This window comes from Balaenoptera borealis (assembly GCF_965194805.1).
Source record: "Balaenoptera borealis genome assembly, chromosome: 19".
NCBI lineage: Eukaryota > Metazoa > Chordata > Mammalia > Artiodactyla > Balaenopteridae > Balaenoptera > Balaenoptera borealis.
Window position 1 is genome coordinate 67,115,496 of NC_138878.1, and position 21,448 is coordinate 67,136,943.

The 21,448-nt window shown below is 42.5% G+C and overlaps 2 protein-coding genes across 15 annotated transcripts in view; one reads left to right on the forward strand and one right to left on the reverse strand.

Annotated features, from left to right (window-relative positions):
• ZNF583 (zinc finger protein 583) overlaps positions 1 to 12,939 on the reverse strand; it is a 38,218-nt gene extending 25,279 nt beyond the window's left edge. Inside the window, exons 1-2 of one of the 10 annotated variants that reach the window (XM_082368110.1) lie at positions 12,817 to 12,939; positions 1,206 to 12,558 (exon numbers count right to left, since the gene is read on the reverse strand). The gene's annotated coding sequence lies outside the window, so the exon portion shown is untranslated. Of the gene's footprint in view, positions 1 to 1,191; positions 12,559 to 12,816 lie in introns of those variants that run through there. The other 9 variants (XM_082368116.1, XM_082368117.1, XM_082368115.1 and 6 more) reach the window with 9 other exon arrangements.
• Positions 12,940 to 13,062: 123 nt separating this feature from the next.
• Positions 13,063 to 21,448, forward strand: part of ZNF582 (zinc finger protein 582) — a 37,182-nt gene continuing 28,796 nt past the window's right edge. The window contains exons 1-4 of one of the 5 annotated variants that reach the window (XM_082368129.1): positions 13,063 to 13,399; positions 14,696 to 14,784; positions 16,449 to 16,575; positions 16,823 to 16,918. In XM_082368129.1, coding sequence (XP_082224255.1) covers positions 13,387 to 13,399; positions 14,696 to 14,784; positions 16,449 to 16,575; positions 16,823 to 16,918 — 325 coding nt within the window. In that variant the 5' untranslated portion in view covers positions 13,063 to 13,386. The remainder of the gene's footprint in view (positions 13,400 to 14,695; positions 14,785 to 16,448; positions 16,576 to 16,822; positions 16,919 to 21,448) is intronic. The other 4 variants (XM_082368128.1, XM_082368130.1, XM_082368131.1 and 1 more) reach the window with 4 other exon arrangements.

Genomic DNA, 21,448 nt, shown 5'->3' on the forward strand with positions numbered 1-21,448 from the left:
CACCTGAAAACCAATCTCTCAACTTTTCTAAGAAATTTCCTCAGAAGGGGCTGGGGGGAGGGATATGCAGAAACAATCACTACAACTCCTTAATCATTAATTATTTTCCACTAAACTTCACTGCCTTGGAGAGTAAAGAAATTATCTCAGAAGCAGCATAACTTAGGGGTAAGAACAACTAGGTTTGTGGATCAGAATGCTTGAACATCTGATCCACCACTCAACTGGCTCTGCAGCCTCTATTCCAAACTTCAATCTCCTCAGCAGAGTGGTACCTACTATCTATCAATGGTTGGGAGGGTCATGAGATGATCCACATCAAGCATTTAGCACAGTACCTGGACATCCTTTGTGTGCAATAAATATCATTAAATCATTTACTTTCATAAGTAGCACACAGTAGGTCTCCCCGTCCTTTTTTCTCTTCGATTCCTCACTAGGAGAGGGACGGAAAGACCTTCTGTGCCAGAGAGGACTAAGGTCCAGCAGCTCAGTCTTCTGCTGTCCAGGCCCAAGGCTTTCTCCTCCTCTCCAGCTCTCTTCCCCTCTCCCTCTCTCCTCTCCGTAAACTCCATCTCTTCCCCTTCATCTCAATCTCGGTCTTCCCGCTACAACAGTCTCCCAAATCCTGGAGCACACTGGCCTCCCAAAGCATCCACACAGCCTCCCAGCCACCACACAAACCACACAATCCCTCATGCTGGCAGCTCCCCTGGCAGCCTGTGGACATGCTCCCGAGCTGTAGCTTGCCCACCCCTCGCAGTGAGTCACACAGTCACTGACATGATGACACATGGTGCCATATACTGTCACACACCCCTAGGGTCACACAATCTCAAGCAGTCTCACGTGAACACACAGTTGCACGTTCACTGTTACAAAAATTGTCACACACATTCTCAAATTCTGTTCACACACCGTCGCACAGCGCCCCATACACAAGGTCACACACACAGTGACACTGTCACACACGGTCCCATACACAGTCACACTGTTCACACAGGTTTCACTGTCACATTCTCAAACACTGTCACACATTCTCCCTCGGTCCCACACAGCCTCACACACTGTCACACACGGTTTCACTCTGTTCAAACACCGTCACACACAGCGGACCCAGGCTCCCACCGTCACAGGCCCCCTCACACGCCCGCTCCCGCCCGGCAGGCCTGCCCAGGCGCGCGCACCCACCCCGGGCTCCTCACCGCCTTCTCCCCGAGAGTCGGCACTTCGTTCCGCACCGTTCGCGGAGACGGGGAGCCGAGCGCCCTGCGGCCGGGGCGTGGACTCGATCTCTGGCCCGACGGGCGGACTCACAAAGGGGCCAAAGCGCTCAGGCAGGCTGTCGGCGCCAGCCGCAGTGGCTGCTGGGAAACGGAGTCCGGGGCCAGGCGCGGTGCGGCGCGGAGCATCCTGGGACTACTCGCCGCGGGCGCCGGGACGACGGCTGCTTCCTGCCTCGTCCCTTTCGCGTCGTCTCTGCCACGCTCCTTCATCCCTCGTCCTTGCGACCCAGAACTCGCACCCGCCCAGCCCTCTCAGGCCATCGGACCCACCGCCCCCGCCACCGAATCCAGCCCGGACCTGGATCGGCCTGCTCGAACTGCGCAGGTGCAGCTTGCTCACGTCGCGGAGGCGTCCAGACTCGGTGCACGCGTCGGCCGGGAGTAGCGGACGCGGCTGTGATGCGCATGCGCGGTGGTCGGGCCCGCGCCTGGGCGCAGCAGGTGGGGCTCCTGGCCCGGTGCTGGAAAAACGCAGCTGGCGGGGCTGGGTGTGAGGGCTGGGGCCCGCCGGAGGGGGGGCGGATCCCGGGAGGATGCGGGCGTAGTTAAGAGATAAGGTGCTCGGGATTTGTTTCTTTGCTCTTTTTCTGTTTCTTCTGTCCTCCCTATCTTTTCATTCGCCACTTATTGAGCGCCTACTGTGTGCCAAGCACTGTTGTAGGTGCTGGGGACGCAACTGTGAACGTGCAAAAATCCCCACCCGTGGAGCTGACATTCTATTATGGGAGAAATTTAATAGGAAAAAAAAGGTACTAATATATACTGGGAATTTATACGCGTTATAAAGAAAAGCAAAACAGAGTATAAAGATCATTCTTTCAGTTCTTAGTTCTTTGTTACACCCTCTGGTTCCTATTCAACCTATGTCTGAAAATACGTCATAAACTCCCATCTCTAGTCCTAACCCACATTGATGCCTCACCTCTTTAGAAATTGCGTTATAAGATGCAGAGCTTCAATGTAACTTGTCTCACCAAAGTAACCAATGACAAAAAGCATTAAATAAGCTGGTAATTTTTATATTGAGGAAATGTAAAAATGCAAATGTTATATTCACAAAGCTACTGAAACATTGTACATAGTAATAAAATGTTGAATATAAACAGTATGGCTAAAAATAGAGAAGTAAATAAATAACTACATCTGTTTGAAACTATACAACATAAAAATAATCGTGTGATGATGAAGCAACCTGTAGAAATATTTCTTAGGTTAAGTTTTGTTTTGAGGAGGAACAGAGCTGTTACAATTACACTAAGATTGCAAAATTGGAAAACTGTTCCTATGTATAAAAAAGTAAAAGGTACACAATCCACAAAAACTAGATGGTTTTGTGTTTTAGTATTGAAATTATGACTGATACCTTACCTCTTGCTTTCTGAAACCGTGCAAACATTATGCAAGTTAAGACATATCAGTAAACGTCCAGGTTTTTGCAGCCTTTTCCACATTTCACAAATGTATGAAGAAATTGGGCATCTTTAGCCTGAAGAAGATAGGTGATAACATTTTTCGTTTCCAACCATTACCTTTTAAGCTCCTTCTGTTGACAGAACCCTCTACAAAGCTTGTATCAAAATCTACTGTGACTTGCATAAAAAACACTTGTATCATTTTCAAGTCGATAATTAGCAAGCAGATGTCTGCCTAGCATATCTAAATTTAATGTAATAATCTAAGTACATAATCTTGAGTATTAGAGATAGAATATGGAATCTGAGACAGAAGGAACCATTTATTTTTCCCTCACTGTAACAATGAAGATACATTTTTTCATGGGTTAGTACTGGAGCAAATTTAAGTCTGTATTTTAAGGTTTGTAAGAGGTGTGAGGTCAAAGTTCTCTTTTTTATGTGGCTATGGATGTCTAATGGCTCCGGCGTTATTTGTTGAAAATGCTGTTCTTCCTCCATTAAATTGCTTTTGCAGCTTTATCAAAAATTCAGTTCTGACAAGGACTTGTATCCAGAATATGTAAAGAATACTTAACAAGTAACTAATAAAAATACAATTAACACAATTTAAAAATGGGCAAAGGATTTGAAAAGACATTTCTCCAAAGAAGATAAACAAAAGGTCCAAAAGCACATAAAAAGATGCTCAGCATCATCAGTCCTTGGGGAAATGCAAATCAAAACCAAAATGACTTACCACTTCACACCCATTAAGATAGCTAGAATCAAAAAGTCAGATAACAAGTGTTGGTGAGGATGTGGAGAAATTGAACCCCTCATACATTGTTAATGGGAATTTAAAATGAAGCAGCTGCCTTGGAAAAACATTCCAGAAGTTCCTTAAAAAGGTAAAGATATAGAGTTACTATATGAACCAGCAATTTCAGTCCTAGGTGTATACCTAAGAAAAATGAAAACATACATGCATGCAAAAACTAGTACACAAATTGTTCATAGAAGCACTATTCATAATAGCCAGAGTGGAAACAACCCAAATGCCCATATTATTCAGCCATCGAAAGTAATAAAAGTAATGAAGTACTGATACACACATTACGTGGATGAACCTTGAACATCACACTATGTGAAAGAAGCCAGTCACAAAAGACTACATATTGTATGAGTCCGTTTATCTGAAATATCCAGAATAGGCAAATTTCAGAGACAGAAAGTAAATTAGTGGTTGCTTTGGGCTGATGGGAGGAGATGAAGAATGAGCACTGATAGATAGAGGGTTTCTTTTTTGTGGTGATGAAAATGTTTTAAATTTAATTGTGATAGTTACATAACCCTGTGAATATACTGAAATACCATTGAATTGTATACTTTGAATAGGTGAACTTCATGGTATGTGAATTATATTTTCAATAAAATTGTTAAAATAAGTTCAGCGTACAGTGAGGGTTTACTTCTGGTTTCTCTATTCTGTTCCATTGACCTATGTGTGTATTGATTACTGTAGCAATACAGTTAAGCACTGATATTGGGTTGAGTTCTCCCACTATTCTTTGTCAAGATTGTTTAGCTATTTTAGAGCCTGTGCCTTTCCATGTAAGTTTTAGGAAAAGTTTATCATATATCTACAAAAAAAAACCCTTTCTTTTCTTTCTTTCTTTCTGCTTGGTTTGGGTTTATTTTTGCTCTTCTAGTTTCTTGATGTAGGAACTTAGAATATTAAGACCTTTCCTTATTTCTAATGTAAGCATTTAGTGCTCCAAATTTCCCTCTTAGCCCTGCTTTAAATACATCTTACATGTTTTGTTAGGTTGTTGAAAAGAAAACCTACACTCCTGTGTGTCTTTCTTCTAAGAACACTCCACTACACTTCTGACAACAGATGTGTGAGGGTGCACCCCCCCCCCACACACACACACACCAAGCAATTCTGCAACACCAGCTGGGTGTCCTAGAAACTTAACTCAATTCCGACCCTATCTACCTGGAGATAGCATCAAACCCCAGAGATTAAGGGTTCAGTCCCATGAGACTGCCAATCACAAACCCCAGTTGTCACCTGTGTTTCTGACCAATCAGCTATAAATTGGAGGTTCCATGACTCTTCTCCTCAAGTTTGATTAATTTCCTACAGTGGCTCACAGAACTCAGGAAAACAGTTTACTTACCGTTTACCCATTTATTATAAAAGGGTACGATAAAGGGTACAGATGAACATCCAGCTGGGAGAGGCTCATTGGGTAGGTGGTAAGGGCCAGCTTCCTGGTTCATAGACGGCCATCTTCTCACAGTAACCTCACATGATGGAAGGGGTGAGGGAGCTTTAGGGGCCTCCTTTTTAAGGGCACTAATCACATTCATGAGGGTTCCACCCTCGTTACCTAATCACCTCCCAAAGGCCCCACCTCCAAATACCATAATATTGAGGACTGGCTTTCAACTTTTGAATTTGGGCAGGGGTGGGGGGGGCATTCAATCTATAGGACTGAGCAAATAAAATCTACTCACTAGGGAAAAAAAACACTATATTTATCTAGAAGGTAGACTCAGTAGGCTTTGGCATCTGATTGGATGAAGAGAGGGTAATGAGAGGTAAGAGTCAAGGATACCACCTAGGTTTCTAGTATAAGTGGACAGAGGTGCCAGGTGGTTTAGTTGCACAACTCCGTAAGTCTGGTTTAAACACAAACACAGTCCTGTGAAATAAGGTCATATAATCATAGACTGAATAGACTTATATGTAAAGATAACAACAGAAGCTATGAAGACAATAGCCAAAGATGAAAAAAGATCAGGTAAAATACTTGAAAATTTGAAGGAAATTAAAGACCTTCTCAAATAATTAGAGGACTCAAATTTGTATTACCCATAAAACTTTCTTTACAAATAAATATATATTTAAAATATTAAAATACTGAAATACTGAAACTATGTTTGAATTTTCTACCAGCGAGAGAGATGCAATCTAAGAACCGTATATAGTGTTGTCAGTAATAACAGCAAAACACAGGGTTAATTCTGAGTAACTGCTATTAATGAAAAAGAAAAACACAACAAAAGTATACAAACCAAAACCCCCCCCCAGTTTTGTTTCCTTCTTTATAGAGATTGTATGTCAGAAAAGTTATGGGAGGTGTACATGGTCATGGTCATACAGGGAGGGAGTAGCTAAGATAGGGTTAGAATCCACTCTGTTGTTTCTTCCATTCCTTGTTCCAGAAACATTCCCTGTAAGACATGGCCTCCCCACAGCTGATTTCATTCATGTGATAATGGCAGGTCCCATCATGGAGAGAAAGAATATAGCAAAACCACGAATGTAGCTGAGGGTTTATAGAAGAGGAGAGCTAGAGTTACTATGCATGTATTTTGGCACAAGAGAGTGTACAGGGTGATCTCTTGGGAAGTGGTTGACAAGGCAGCTGTGGATCTGATAGAATGGAGAGGCATTAAGACATTCATGTACTCTTGTGTGAACAAAAAAGGAACAAAGAGTATCGCTCATCATCCAGTTACACAAGGGTTAAGTCTCAACCCATTGCAGTCACCCACCAACAGTGCACCCCGAGGAGAAATGAGGATGAAAAACCAGTATGAGACACTCGGTGCTTTAGCAAAACAGGCCCTTAAGACAGTTAAGATGCATATCTCAGGAAGCATTTCAATGACCCCAGACTCTTGCATCTTCCCATACATAGAAAAGCACTGAAATCATTTACGTGAGATATCTGTTCTTCGTGATTAGCAGTAATCTTTTACCAGGATGTATACTTGACTGCATGTATATCCTAGCCCCTCAAAGTCATACATATACCGGGGCTCCTCCTCTACACCTCTTGGGAGCTCTGAGTTCACTCAGAGCTACTGAGTGTCTCTCGGGCTATCCACTTCAGTTAAGACTGAATAAAACTTAAACTCACAACTCTCATGTTGTACATTTTTAGGTCAACACTTGAAAGAAACTGTGGTAGTCAGCCTCCCAAATGGCCCTCAATGATACCTGCCTCCTAGTATTCATACCCTTGTGTAGTCTCTGCCCATACTGACTCAGTCAGAACTGGTCTACGTGACCAACAAAGTATGGTGGTGTGTGACTTCCGATGAAATAAAAATTCACGTTTCATGGCAAGCCAAGAAAAATTTAAAAACAAAATTTTCCTTTGCCCATTTGGGCTTCCTCCCTCCCCTTTATTGTGAATTGTGCATCTGCATTAACCAGACCTCCTTAGGAGATAACCTTCCTTCTTATCTCATAAAGGGTCACAACTCCTTAGGAGAGAGCCTTCCTTCTCAGTCTTATAAGGGGCATGATGACCCATGACTGATGACTTGCTTTGTACGTGTAGATCTGGATTGTGTAAGCAGTCAATGTCATTTGATAAAATGACACGTATAATACATATAACCTTTTGTCTCAAAAAAATTATGTAACTGTGCTTTGACCTCTAACGGGTGGAACAGTCCTCAGAGCTTTCTGAAAGAGTGTCTCCCCAGTTATAATCCTCAGGTTGGCTTGAATAAAATTTTCCATTTCTTTCTTAGATCAACCGTTAATTTTTTCGTCAACACTTGGTCATAAAAGTCATTGCAGCTCCTGGATCACTCATTCTAGGGGTGATCTAGCCACCATGTCATAAAGACACTTAGCGCTATGGAGAGACCCACATGGAGTAGAACTGGGGCCTTTTTTTGACAAGGGATTGAACCTGCATCCTTGGCAGTGAAAGTGTGGAGTCCTAACCACTGGACTGCCAGGCAATTCCCGGAACTAGGGCCTTTTGCCCAAAGCCAGCACCAACTTACCAGCCACATGAGTGAGACACCTGGAAGCAGATATTCTGGTCCCAGTTCAGCCTTTAGTTGACTGAAGCTCTAAATGACATCCTGACTACAGCCAGCTAAGCTGCTCCCAAATTCCTGACTCACAGACACTGTGGGAGATTATAAATGTTGACTGTTGTTTAAGCCATTAAGTTCTGGGGTAATTTGACATACAACAATAGGTAACTAATACAGAAATCAAATAAATTAAAACTATGAAAGACCACATCAGAGAATAAAAAATAAATCCAAATGACCCAAAATATAACAGGAGTATTAAAATTAAGAAAAAGAGATAAAGAAGAACTATAAGAAAAATTTTAGTCATTCTTTTAAAATAACCATGTAATATTTACAATTAATCGTTGATAATTACTCATGAAGAAAACTTTAATAAATCTTCAAAGTACAGATTTTACAGATAGCATTTGATTCATCACACTTTACAGCATAACAAATTCCAAACAGATGGAAATAAATGCATTGTAAATATTCCTATAAAGTTCTACAGAAAAATAAAGATGGACATTTATAATTTAGGAGTAGGAAAACAACTTTTGAGCAAAATAAAAGGTAGAAAGGGAAAAACTGATATGCCTCAGTATGTAACAGAATACAAAATAGCTACCCGATAAAAATATTTCTCAATTTAAGATTTCAGTCCAGACATCTCTCCTGAAGTCATGGTCAATATTTCTACTTATATACCTAACAGATATTTCAAACTATCACATTCCAAACCAAACGCCCAATCTTACCTCCACAGAGGTTAAGACTCTGGTCTGTTATACTGGCCGGCCACAACCTGTCCCCACTTGGGTGCCTGGGGCTCCTCACCTTCAGCCTTGTTATGGCTTTGTGGTTCCATTCAGATTTGTTCCCAGTTGGGTCATCCAGCTGCCTGACACTCACAGCCTCAGGAATCCCAGCTGACCTACCCTACAGGACTGACCAGAAGCCCTGATATGAAACCTATCTTTTGTGGTTATTTCTTAGAATAATCAGCACAAGCCTGAATGGCCCAGTGACTTTCTCCTCTGGGCACCTTCACACTCTGTCTCCCTCAGGTCCCAGCCCAGAGTCCAGGGCTCCAGTCTCTTTGGTTCTGTTTCCAAGAGGCCTCATGGCTTCTGTGACATCATGAAGCAAATGTCTTCTGTCTCTGAAGATGCTTTCTCCAAGGTTCCACCACACTGGCTCACTCATCACTCAGAAGGCAGAGGCAGCATCTCCCCCACCCACAGGTACTAAGGTCTGGTTTTGTGGAAATACCAACTCCTCCACTCCACCAGCTCTGTGTCCTTTAGCAAGTCATTTAACCTTTGTCCATCTCCCTTTACTTCATAGTCAAAATGAGGAAAATAGTATCTGTTTTACACTGTCAGTATATGTGAAGCACAAAGCGCAGCTTTTAGAATGATTAGTTTGGGACTGTTGGAATCAGACAGCTTTTCAAAGGCCAAGGAGTCTTTCAAAGAGGTGAGAAGAAAACAACTTATCTCGAAGAACAGAAGGGACAGGAACCTGAGAATAGGGTAGAGTTTAGATGCCACAGCGCATCTGTTCTTCCATCCTTCCTTTCCTCACCACCCCCCCAAACATGCTTAAGCCAAGGCCACAACTAGAGTGAGTGAAGCACTCCTTCAAGCACAACGTTTAATGGGGCACCAAAAAAAAAAAAAACCCAGAAATCAAAAAACATGATAGATCAATGAAATATTTTTTAAAATAAAGCTCAATGTAAAAAGTTCATGACAAACAAAACATCAACATCTTAGAGACAAGATCTGGTTACTATATTAAAGCAAGAAGTGACTGAGCACAGCAAGTTTGAATTTCACACCTCGAGAACCTACAGTCCAGAAGACAGTTGCAAATTCAAATCATTTGATTAACTGTGATCACGCTAAAGTATTTTTGTTTTTGTAGCAAGTTATCTGTGGGGAGATAATTTGAGACTACAAAGATATCCTGTTCATCATCAATCTTTAGCAACGGATTTCTAATCAATTTCTGCCTGAATCAATTACTACCATGATGGTTGAAAGATATTTTCTAACTCTATCATTCCTTCTACATTTACTAGTTGGAATTCTGTAAGTTCTTTCTCATCTCATTCATTCATCATTTATTTTAGTATGGACATATGAAATATTTTGAGCAATACTGCAACTCTAATTATACTGATGCTTAAATTGCCCCAGTTTTGCCCACAGAAGCCCTCTTCAAGCTGAATCCTGAAGAATATACTTCAAAGAGCTTTGACAAACATATACATCCATGTAATCATCACCTCAATAAAGAAATGGAAGGTTTCCATCATCCCCAAAATTCCCCTTCTATTCCTTTTCTGACTTTCCCTGGACCCCTGGACCAAAGCAACCACTGATCTACTTTCTGTCCCTACAGTTTTGCGTGTTCTAGAATTTCACTTTAAACAGATCTATGTGCAGCTTAGTTTTCAGCCAAAAACTCAGGGAGACTCCTATGCATACTTCTGGAGCTCTTTCTCAGAGTATTTCCCTCCTTCCTCTTCCTTCCTCTTCCACACTCTGCTCGGCAAATTCCAGTTACTTCAGTTTCCCCAAGTTCTGTTGTTTGTCTCACTTTAGCAAATCTGTTGTGCTCTGCTTGCGTTCCTCCTTCCTGCATTGTCTGGAATATGCCTCCAGGGAGAAAGCCACTGCAGCTGTAGGAACTCATTTATTCTTCCCTCTCTTGGGGACCAAAGTCTTGCACTACCAGTTGTCCAATATCTGAAAAGACTTGTTTCCTACATGTTACCTAGTTTAGTACTATCACACCATCACAGTTGTGAGCAGGGAATCCTCTGTGATATTTTTTGAGCATCTCCCTACTTTTTGGCACAAGAAGATATTCCATACTCATCTTGTACTTTCCCTGCCATCGTCCTGGAATCAGACATTACCCCAAGAAGCTTTGGCTCCTTTTATTAGAGAATTGTATTTAAAGACCAAGGTCTGCTTATTGCTACTGAGGCATCATTGCTTCCAGGCCCATTCACCAAATAGAAAAGTAGAAAATACATAAGCACATAAATGCTTTTTCTTAAAGTAATAGTAAGACTAATTAATTTAAAAAAACTTTATTTTAGAAGTTTTTGATTTACAGAAAAACTGCAAAGATAGTACAGAGGGTTCCCACATACTCTGCACCCAGTTTCCCCTATCATTAGTCTATTTTTTGTTTAACAATGAACCAACCTTGATACATTATTATTAACTAAAGTCCACACTTTATTTTTTCTTAGTTTTTATCTAATGTCCGTTTTCTGTTCCAGGATCTCATTCAGGAAACATTATTTTTAGTGTGGTTGTGTCCCCTTAGGCTTCTTTTAGTTGTAACGGTTTCTCAGACTTTCCTCGTTTTCAATGACCTTCACAGTTTTGAGGAGTTTGGGTCAGATATTTTGTCTAATGTCCCTGAACTGGCATTTGTCTGATGTTCTGTCATCAAAGTGGGGATATGCATTTTGGGGAGGAAGACCATAGAGGTAAACTGTCATTTCCACCACATGTTAACAAAACTAAATGATATCAGCATGCCCTCACTATGGGTGTTAACACTGATCTGGGTGAGGTACACAGACACACTTTTAATCATGAGTTCACACCAACCCAACATCACAGGGTTCTTCCTTACCTTCCATTATCCTTTATTTATATCTCTCTTTTCCCACAGTAAAACACTGGCTCCCAACAAATCTATATATTTATTCATTTGCTTAATCCTATGATGCACATAAAACAGTTTCGAAATCACTACACCAAAGCTATTAGGAAAAACAATCTACTAAGTTGAGTTCAGAGATTGCTTGCATTTTCTGGCTTTCTGTCTTTATATATTAGGAATATTAGCTCCTTATTTGAGATTTATAAAGTTGTAAAGATTTTGCCATCTGTCTTTTGCCTTTGTTCGTGGTGTATTTTGCCTTACATAAGTGCTTTAGTTTTATGTTCCAAGTGCAGCAGTCTTTTATTAAGTCTGGATTTTTAAGTCGAAATTAGAAAGTATTTCCACATATCCAGGTTATAATAGAATTCACCTCTGTACATGTCTGCTATTTGCATGGTTTAATTTAGAACTCTGATCAATTTGGAGTTTATTCTTTTGCATGATGTGAGGTATGTATAAAATTGTATAGTAACTGTATAATAATTATACAATAATACAACAATAATATTTTATAAATATTATAATTATAATAATAATTATTATTATAATAGTTGTATAAAATACAATTTTATCTTTTTCCAACTGACTGTCCAATTATTCCACAAGGTTATTTATTAAAAAGTTCATTTTTATCCCAATGATTTGCCACCTTTACTACAGAGTAGATTTCCCTCTATATTTGATATTTCTGGACTTTCTAGTCTCTTCCACCTGACAATTCATGAGCCAATACCATACAGCAGGTATAATTATAGAAGTTTTTAGAATGCTTTAATATCTGATCAGGTTAGCATACACCATAGCTTTCTTTTCTCAGAGTATTCTTAGCTATTTTTGCATGTTTATTTTTTCATTTGAACTTTAGCATCAACTTGTCTATTTCCAATGGAAAAACAGTACTGGTATTCTTACTGGGTTTAAATTACATTTCTAAATTAATTTAGAGAAAAAGACATCCTTCAGACATGCAGCAACATGCATGTGCACAGATCTCAAAAAAATGTTTCAGGAAGTGAGACACAAGAGTACATGTTCTACGAGAAATCAAGAGACAAGGTCTCTGGACTGTGGGCCTGGGTCAAGGACAAATGTACCACCTTGGATAGGGATGCTTTCCTCATTCACAGACCAGGTATAACAGGGCCTGATCGGCAACCAGGACATTGGACTTCCGACCATACTGGAACACGCTGTCCCGGGATGGGTGAAGTTCAGAGCTTCTCATGCTTTCACAAACCAAAGTTGTAGTACTAGAGGCCTTAGCCGAAAAATGTCATCTCATAACAGGAAACTCCTTGACAACGCCTTTAAAACATTTTTGCTGATTCTGCATTCTCCTTCATAATCTACAAGTATTTCGACATAATGTTTTAAAATTAGTTACCAAATGAACTCTCGGGCTTTTTCCTCTCTCCAAATCTTTCAATAAAATAGCTGTTCCACGGCAACGGTGATTTAACAATAGACGAGAAAAATTCTGTCATATACCACTTCTACACAGCCACACACAAACGTGTACCTAGCGTTTAACGGTCCCAGTCACACACTGAACGACCGGGTGAGACCCGAACACGGCGCACCCAGTCACACTCACACACACTCACCTGCAATCAGCGAGACAGTCACACGCAGACAACAGACCCAACGGACCGCCCCTCACCCTGCGACTCAGGGAACCCAACACGCTCTGCCGTAACCCCGACGGTCTCCCACGCACACAAGCACCCCGCCCACCCGAAGCATCGCGAGACGCGGCCTTGCGGTTTGGTTCCGGCCTTTAGGCCTGGAGACTACGTTTCCCAGAAGAGACTGCGGCGCTGGCCCAATCGCGACACATCAGCCGAGAGGCTTTGTGCGTCTGCGCTGTCTTCCGGCTCCCGAGTCCGCCGGTACGGAGGGGGAAGCGCACCTGGGGCTGTGCGGGGCGCGACCACGGGGGCAACTGGACCCGAGGAGGCGGCAGGTGAGGGGCTTCGGAGCTTGCCAAGCGCTCCGGAGTCCACGCAGGACTGGGCGCCGCGGCCGGGCGGGTCGCGGGCCTGGGAAGAACACGAACGTCTCGCTTCATCGTCGGTGTGCGGCTTTCCCGGCTCTGGACTACACTTCCCATCGTCCCCCGCGGCGCGCGCCCTGCTTGCGCCCCCTCTCGGCGTCAGGGCTCATAGCCCGGGTCCATGGACCCCTTAGGTGGGTGTGTCTGTTGGGGGTGGTCCCCACCTCCAGAAAATACTTACGGATGTTTTGCGTTTATTCTTATGAGTGCTTTTTAAAAGATCTGGGGCGAAGTCTTGTTTCATGAGATTGTCAACGAGTTGCAAGACCCCAGAAGATTTGGAACCACTAGTTTAGAAGGAGCAACTTGGAGACAATTTAGAGGATCTTGTTGAAAATTTGTCCAACCGTGGGGAAATGGTTGAGTAAATCACGGGCCACTTCTGTAATAGACTATTTATAGATAATACAAATATGCTTTAAAAAAAAGTGGTCATATGGAAAAAGTCCTACTGCAGGATATTAAGGAACACTTATCATTATTTCATTTACACATTACTTAGAATTAAATATTTGTAACATGCCAGGAACTGTCCTAAGCTCTTTTATAAAATACTGCGGTTTTACTGATGAACTCAGGAAGTGGTTAAATGGCATCACTGTTAACACTTGGTGGTTTTCCATTCCAGTTTTGGTTTCTTTTGGGGGGGGGGGGTTAGCCTGTGTGTCAGTAGGTGGGTGGGTCTGACTTCTTTTGCTGAATGTTCTCTTGTCGTACAAAGGGTCCAGTTGTGAATATATTTGTCAGTTGATGTTGTTCCACATCATTTTTGATAGTTGCTTGGCATCCATCATACGGCTGTGCCAAAAATGATTCAACCACTTGCCTATTTGTGAACTGTTAGGTACTAATCTTTGGTTCTGTTTTTTCAGCAAATATTGTGCACACAGTTTTGCTCACTGTTATATCTCTGTGCAGGGGCACGTTTATGTGATGATAATGGAGTACGGGGCCTGCTCCATCTAATTTGCCCACTGCAAACATTTGTTGACTCAGGCAAGGTCCACCAAATGGTGTCTGCCCGGCCTTACGTATGACTGTAAGGTTCTTTGTGAGTTAGGAAGTTAGGGTAAGAGCCAGGGAGACTTCCAAAGGTGTTACATTGTGGGAATGAGACAGTTAAATGCTTTGGTTCTGGGAGGGTTTCATTGTGGGCTGGGCTGATGCAGATCAGGCAGGCTTTGCTCCCTGGCCTAAGGACGGCCTTCCTTGTCCTTGGGACACCATCCTCAGTCACTGGACCAGGTCTGAGCATCCCCACCTCAGATTTGCATCAGTTAACAGGGTGGAGCTGGGAAAAGGCCACAGTTTGTCCCAGCTCCCTCTAATTTTGGGGGGTGGGGAGTAAAGGAGGTGGGCATTTGTCACCGTGGCATTCTGGGAGCTGTGAAGCAAGCCTAGCCTCTCATGTTTGCTCTTTCCTCCCTCAGCTCTGCCATCTCAGGACTCTGCCCTTCCCCAAGAGAGAAACCAGGAGGAGGATCCATCAACCCATGAAATTTTGACAGTCATGTCCCTTGTGAGTTTTAAAATCATGTAAATATTTGCTTTCCTTATCCTGAAGCTTCCCACCTGGGTTCCATCCAAGAATCTGGTTCTCAGAGGTTCCCATTTTAGGGAATAAAAAGACCAGGCAGGGCTTCCCTGGTGGTGCAGTGGTTAAGAATCCGCCTGCCAATGCAGGGGAACGGGTTCGAGCCCTGGTCTCCGGAAAGATCCCACATGCCGCGGAGCAGCTAAGCCCGTGCACCACAACTACTGAGCCCGCACTCTAGAGCCCGCTAGCCACAACTACTGAGCCCACGTGCCACAACTACTGAAGCCCGTGCACCTAGAGCCTGTGCTCCTCAACCAGAGAAGCCATTGCAATGAGAAGCCCATGCACCACAATGAAGAGTAGCCCCCACTCGCCACAACTAGAGAAAGCCCACGCACAGCAACAAAGACCCAACACAGCCAAAAATAAAAAAAAAAAAATTAAAAAAAAAAAAGACCAGGCAGCTAGTACCCTCTCCCATGGCCCCATCCACTCTGATCAATGCCCACACGGATTCATTCTATATAGCATTCCATATCTTCTGTTGGCTTGGTATTTTGCTGGGAGGCCAGAAGGAGAAGAAATCCATTTCCTTACACAAAATGAGAGCATCCCTTATAGGAACTGAGGTTTGATGAAATGGTGATGGCTACTGATGAGGGATCACACACAAAAAAGCAGGGAAGCTGGTATTGGTTGGTCTCAATTTCAGTGTGGGGGGGGTGACATCTCCTGTATTGACAACTGGGTGTGTAACTGAAGTTTAGCTGGGAATCTAGGAGAGATTAAGATGCCAGAATTAAGGTCCAGTTAGGGGTTGAACAGAGCATTGGAATCTTGGTCATTCTCCCATCTGCTTCTTGAGCTTAAAAGCAAGCAAAGTGCAGAGCTGAGGATTGAAAGATAGATAGATGGATAGATGTTCAGATAGATCTATCCATCTATCCATCAGATAGATGGATAAATTGTTCAGAATCTGGATAGTCATAGTTTTGAACCAGCCTTAAGAGATCTGACCTTGGAGACCTCTGCATCCAAAGGAAGAGAATGGTTGAGTCAGTTATTTCACTTGATAGAAAACTGTACAGCTAATAAAGTAATCTTCATTGAAGATTTTTCTCATAAGGAAAAATGTTTGTGATACGCTTTCACATAATGAGCCTACATCTTGAAGCAATTCTTGACTTAAATGAAAGTTCTGTTTTCTAAGATAGAAAATATTTTTTAATAAAACATTTTGGGGAAAGTCTACCAAAAATTGTTGGGTTTTGTTGTTGTTACTCCATAAAAGTACAAATGATAGGTTTCACATTGAGAATTTATCATATACCGAGGACAGAATAGGCAGTGTGCTTGATTATACTGTCACAACTGAGCAACTCCATTTGGCTGGATTTTAATTTTCATCCCAGAACTGAGTACAAGAGCTTTGGTTTGTATTAAAAAGGGAAGTTCAAGAATATTTGAACCTCTCTTTTAGCTGTGCGCATCTTTTCCTGTCACTTGTTCGCATCTAAGGCCTCCAGCCCCAGCCTTCTTTTTCACCAGAACACCCCATTCTTGCAGAGACCTCCTCCATCTCCTCTCATCCCAGCGAAAAACATTTCCTTGAAATACACATATAACATACCTGCCTGTTGTTCCAGGGTTCAGACTTGTTCAGGGATGTGGCCGTAGTCTTCTCCCAAGAAGAATGGGAACAGCTGGCGCCTGCTCAGAGGGATTTGTACAGAGATGTGATGTTGGAGATCTATAGCAACCTGGTCTCACTGGGTAAGGCGATGTGGTCAGTTTGGAGGTTACCCCTGGGCACATCTGTTCCTTCTTGTCAATTCTGGGTGTCTTTTGATTGGTTAAAGGGTAGCTCTATGGCCTGAAGCTACATCTTCCCCAGCCTTCAGGTGACTCACATGTTCCCCTGGCCCGTCCTGCAACTTCCCCTCCTCGATAACCAGGCCCTGGGTCTGAACTCTGGGGCCCCGCACCGTAACTGCGTGGCATGTTTTTTTCTCACATCCAGGTTTTGCCATTTCCAAACCTGATGTGATCTCCTTCCTGGAACAAGGCAGAGAGCCCTGGATGGTGGAGAAAGTAGCGACAGGAGGCCAGTGCCCAGGTGAGTGAGGCATGTGTGGGGAGAGAGAACCCACTGCAGATAAGTGTCCGGCTGGCTGGCGAGGAGGCAGCCCTTTTGGGTTAGAAAATTTTCCTTCCAAGTTGCCAAACTCAGAGGTCTGGTCTCGGTCATCGTCTTCCTTAGCTTATCAGCAGCATTTGACAAAAGTGGTTGTTCCTTCCTTCCTGAAACATTTATGTGTATCTGGGTCATCACTGCCTCTTGTTCTCACCTACCTCATTAACCATCCTCAACCTCCTTTGGTGGATCTTCTCAGCTTCTGTAAAAGCTGGAGCACCCCAGGGCTCAGACTTAGGCCTCTTCTGTTTATTTCCATTCCCCAGGACCTTCTCCATGACCATGCTATACACACTCACACCTGTGCTGTCTAGTATGGAGCCACTGGCCACATGTGGCCATTGAAATTTACATTCATTACAATTAAATACTTTTGGGGGGGGGGGCATGGCGCGTGGCTTGTGGGATCTTAGTTCCCGGACCAGGGATCAAACCTGGGCCCTTGGCAGTGAAAGCATGGAGTCCTAAGTACTGGACCGCCAGGGAACTCCCTACAATTAAATACACTTTAAAATTCAGTACCTCAGTTGCACTTGCCACATTTCAAATGTTCCGTAGCTATTTGGTGGCTTGTGGCTACAGTATTGGACAATGCAGATACAGAATATTCCCATCACTGGAGAAAGTTCTTTTGGACAACACAAATTATTACCTTCACGTTCAGCTTCTCCCTTAAAACTCCAGATACCTATATCCTACAGCCTTATCAACTCCGCTTGGATATTCACCAGACACTTTGAGCTTAAGTCCAAAAGGGAGTCCTTGATCCTTCCTAACAAGTATACTCTTCCCCGTTTCTTCTGCACTTCAGTAACAGGGGACTCTATTCTGATTGCTCAAGTCAAAAACTGCTGAAGCACCCTTGACTTTTCTGTCTCACACATGTATTCAGTCTGTCAGGAAATCCTGTTCACTCTGCCTTGAAATATAACCAGAATTTAACCACTTCTCACCAACAAACAGCACTGCTACCACCCACACCCCCAGCACCACTTGGACTACTGCAGTAGCCTCCTCCCCGTGCCTCTGCCTGCACTGTTGTCCGCTACGGTGCCTTCTCCACACAGCAGCCGGACCGTCTCAAGACTTCAGTGAGGGTGTATCACATTTCTGCTCAAAACCTGCCCACAGCTTCCCATCACTCAAGAGAAAACCCAAAACCCATACCATGGCCCAGAAGGCTCTGTGTCTGTACCGTAGCCATCAGCCACACGTGCTCTTTAAATGTTAACTAAAATGAAACGTAGAACTCCATTTCACAGCTGCCCTAGCCGCAGTGCCAATGCTGAGTAGCCCTGTGTAGCTAGTGGCTGCCCTACTGGACGGTGCAGAATAGAACATTTTCAGTAGCACGGAAACTTGTGTTCGACTAAGTTGCTCTACAGAATCTGCCCTGCAGCCTCCACTCTGATCTCATTTCCTACCACCCTCCATGTTGCTGCCTCGGTTACAGCCACACGAGCCTCTTTGCTGTTCCATTAACATAGAGGTTGGCAAATGTCTTGTTTAAAGGTCCAGACAGTAAGTATTTCAGCCTTTGCCCGCTCTGCGGTCTCTGTCGCAAGTACTCAGCTCTGCCATGGGAGCACGAAAGCAGACAATACAAGTGTATGCATCCTGGCTTTGAAACGTCAAGCGTATTCCTGTTTCGAGGCCTCTTCCCTTGCTGTCCCTTCTGCCTGGGGTCCTCCTGTTCTGGACGGGGGATTTCTTAGCCTCAGTGGTGTTGACGTTTTGAGTGGGATAATTCTTTGTTGGGGCCATGGTGGAGGGGGGGGTCATTCTGTGCATTGCAGGATGTTTAGCAGCTTCCCTGGCCTCCCTTCACTTGTGAAGCCAAAAATGTCTCCAGACATTGCCAAGTGTCCCCTGGGGGGGGGGGGCAAAATCTTCCCTGATCAGACCCAAAGTTACAGTGTGACACGAGACCAAAATCATGTCCATAAACAGTTTCTGCAGCATTCAAGAGAATTTCAAATGGGAAGCTAAGAACTAAGCGTTACTGATGTTGTAGATTCATCCACGTTGAAGTGGTAGTTGGCCCCTTGGAGTGAGTGAGATCAGGGGTGGAGTGAACATGGGGAAAGAAGCTGTGTGCTGTCGTGTAACCTAACATATTTGTGGTTCTGAGAATTAGGACATGGGCATCTCTGGGAGGCCATTATTCTGCCTACCACACCTGAAATGTCACAGAACAGATTTTTTTGCTTTTGTCGTTTGAGTTTTGACAGCATGTGTTTGTTTGTTTGAGGTGCTCAATTTGTTTACTCCTTAGATATGTGGATTTGTGTCATATTTAAAGAGAACTTCACCCTCTGAGGTTATGAGTCTCCTGTGATATTTTTCTAGCTTATTTATGATGAAATTTATGACCCATATGGAATTTTTCCCAGTGTAAGATGTGATTTCATGTTATTTTCCAGATTATTATCCACTTATTGAAACAGCATTTATCTCTTCACCACTAATGTATAAAGCCACCTTTGTCGTCTGCTTTATCACCTCTGTATTTGGATCTATTTTTGGACTTTCTGTTCTAGCCCATTAATCTCTCTAACCATGTGTCTATACCATTATGGTTTTAATTTATTAAGAGTTTAAATGTTTTAAATATCTGGTAGAATTAGTCCCTCTTCATTCTTATTTTTCAGAGTTTTCCTGGCTAGTCTCATTTACTTTTCTATCCAAACCCTAGAATCAGAATATTTGCTTTCAAAAAAAATAAAATCATGCAATTTTTCTCACTGTGATCACTGTAAATTTATAGATTAATTTAGGAGAAAACTGATTTTATTATGCGGAGTCTTCTATTGAAGAACACGACAGGCTTTTCCTTTCATTTATGTCCATCCCTGATTAAGGTTTTAACATTTTCTTTATATAGATCTTGTATGTGTCTTATTACATTTATTCCTAGGTAGTTTATATTTATTGCTGTTACTGGCATAATCTATAATATAGACTAATATGGCATTCATCCATTTTATACTCCAACTGGTTATTTTTTTATATATGACAGAAGCCATTCACATCTTCAGATGAATTTTGTAGCAAACCCAACTTACTGAATTTTCTCATTGTTTATGACAGTTTTTTATGTAACTCTCTTGAGCTTTCCAAGTATTCGATTATATCATCTGCAAATGGTGATAATGTTTTTACATTTTTATACCTTGCAGGTTTTTTTCTCTTGCCTGATTAGGATGCTGATTATGTAGTACCCACAGAACACTGTTAAGAGGGGTTTTACGTACTAATCTTGTTCTTGACCTTAATAGGAATATTTTTAGTGTCTTTCATTAAGCATAATATCAGCCATAGGAATGAGATAGGGATATTTTCTTAGGTTAAAGAAGATCCACCTTTTCATATTTTATTAAGTTTTTTTTCTTTCCATCTACAAAATCTGCATTATATGAATAGGTTTCCTAATACTGAACTCCTGATACTGAATACTGAATCTCACATTCAAGTGTTGCATTTCTTGAGCCAGTTGTGGTCATTTATAGTTTTTATGGAAAATGTTTTTTAATTTTTTTAAAGTTATGGTAAAATATACATAACAAAATTCAACTTATTAAAGTGTATAGTTCATTGGCATTTAGTACATTCACCATTATCTAGTTTCAGAATATTTTTATCACCCTGTGATATTGTGATTTATAATAAGAAATATATATTTGTTCTTCATCCCTGTTTTTTGGCACACAAGTCTTAAAACCCTTGGAATCTCCGAAGTCATAAGTGTCTTCTTATATGCTAATTAGATGACTGGTGGCTCGGGTCTCCTGGATAGCTTCAGGATGGGGGCTGGTTGAGAGGGGAACCAATTATGTGATTAAAGGGTTGGAACTCTCAGCTCCACCCCCAACCCCAGGGAAGGGGGTGCTGGAGGTTGAGTTAGTCACTGATGGCCAATGATTTGATCAATCATGCCTACATAGTGAGGTTTCCATAAAAGTCCCTGAAGTATGGGGTTCAGAGAGCTTCCAGTTTGCCGAACACATGGAGGTGCTGGGAGGGTGGTGTGCCCAGATGTGGTATGGAAGCTCCACAGCCTTTCCCCACATCTTGCCCGATGCATCTCTTCTATTTACCTGGTCGTAAGTTACATCCTTTGTAATAAACTGGTAATATAGTAAGTAAACTGTTTTCCTAAATTCTGCAAGCCATTCTAGCAAATGATTAAAACCCATGGAAGGGGTTGTGGGAACTTCCATTTGTGGGGGGTGGGGCACTGGTAGGGGCAGTCTTGTGAGACTGAGCCCTTAATCTGTGAGATCTGCAGAAAGATAGTGTCAGAAATGAATTTGTAGGTTGCCCAATCAGTATCTACCAGAGAGATGGAGGGCTGCTTGGTGTAAGCGAAAAACCCACACACATTTGGTGACCAGAAGTGTCAGAAGTGAAGTATGGAGAGTAGAATGGTGTTGACAAGTGTGTTTTTCCTAG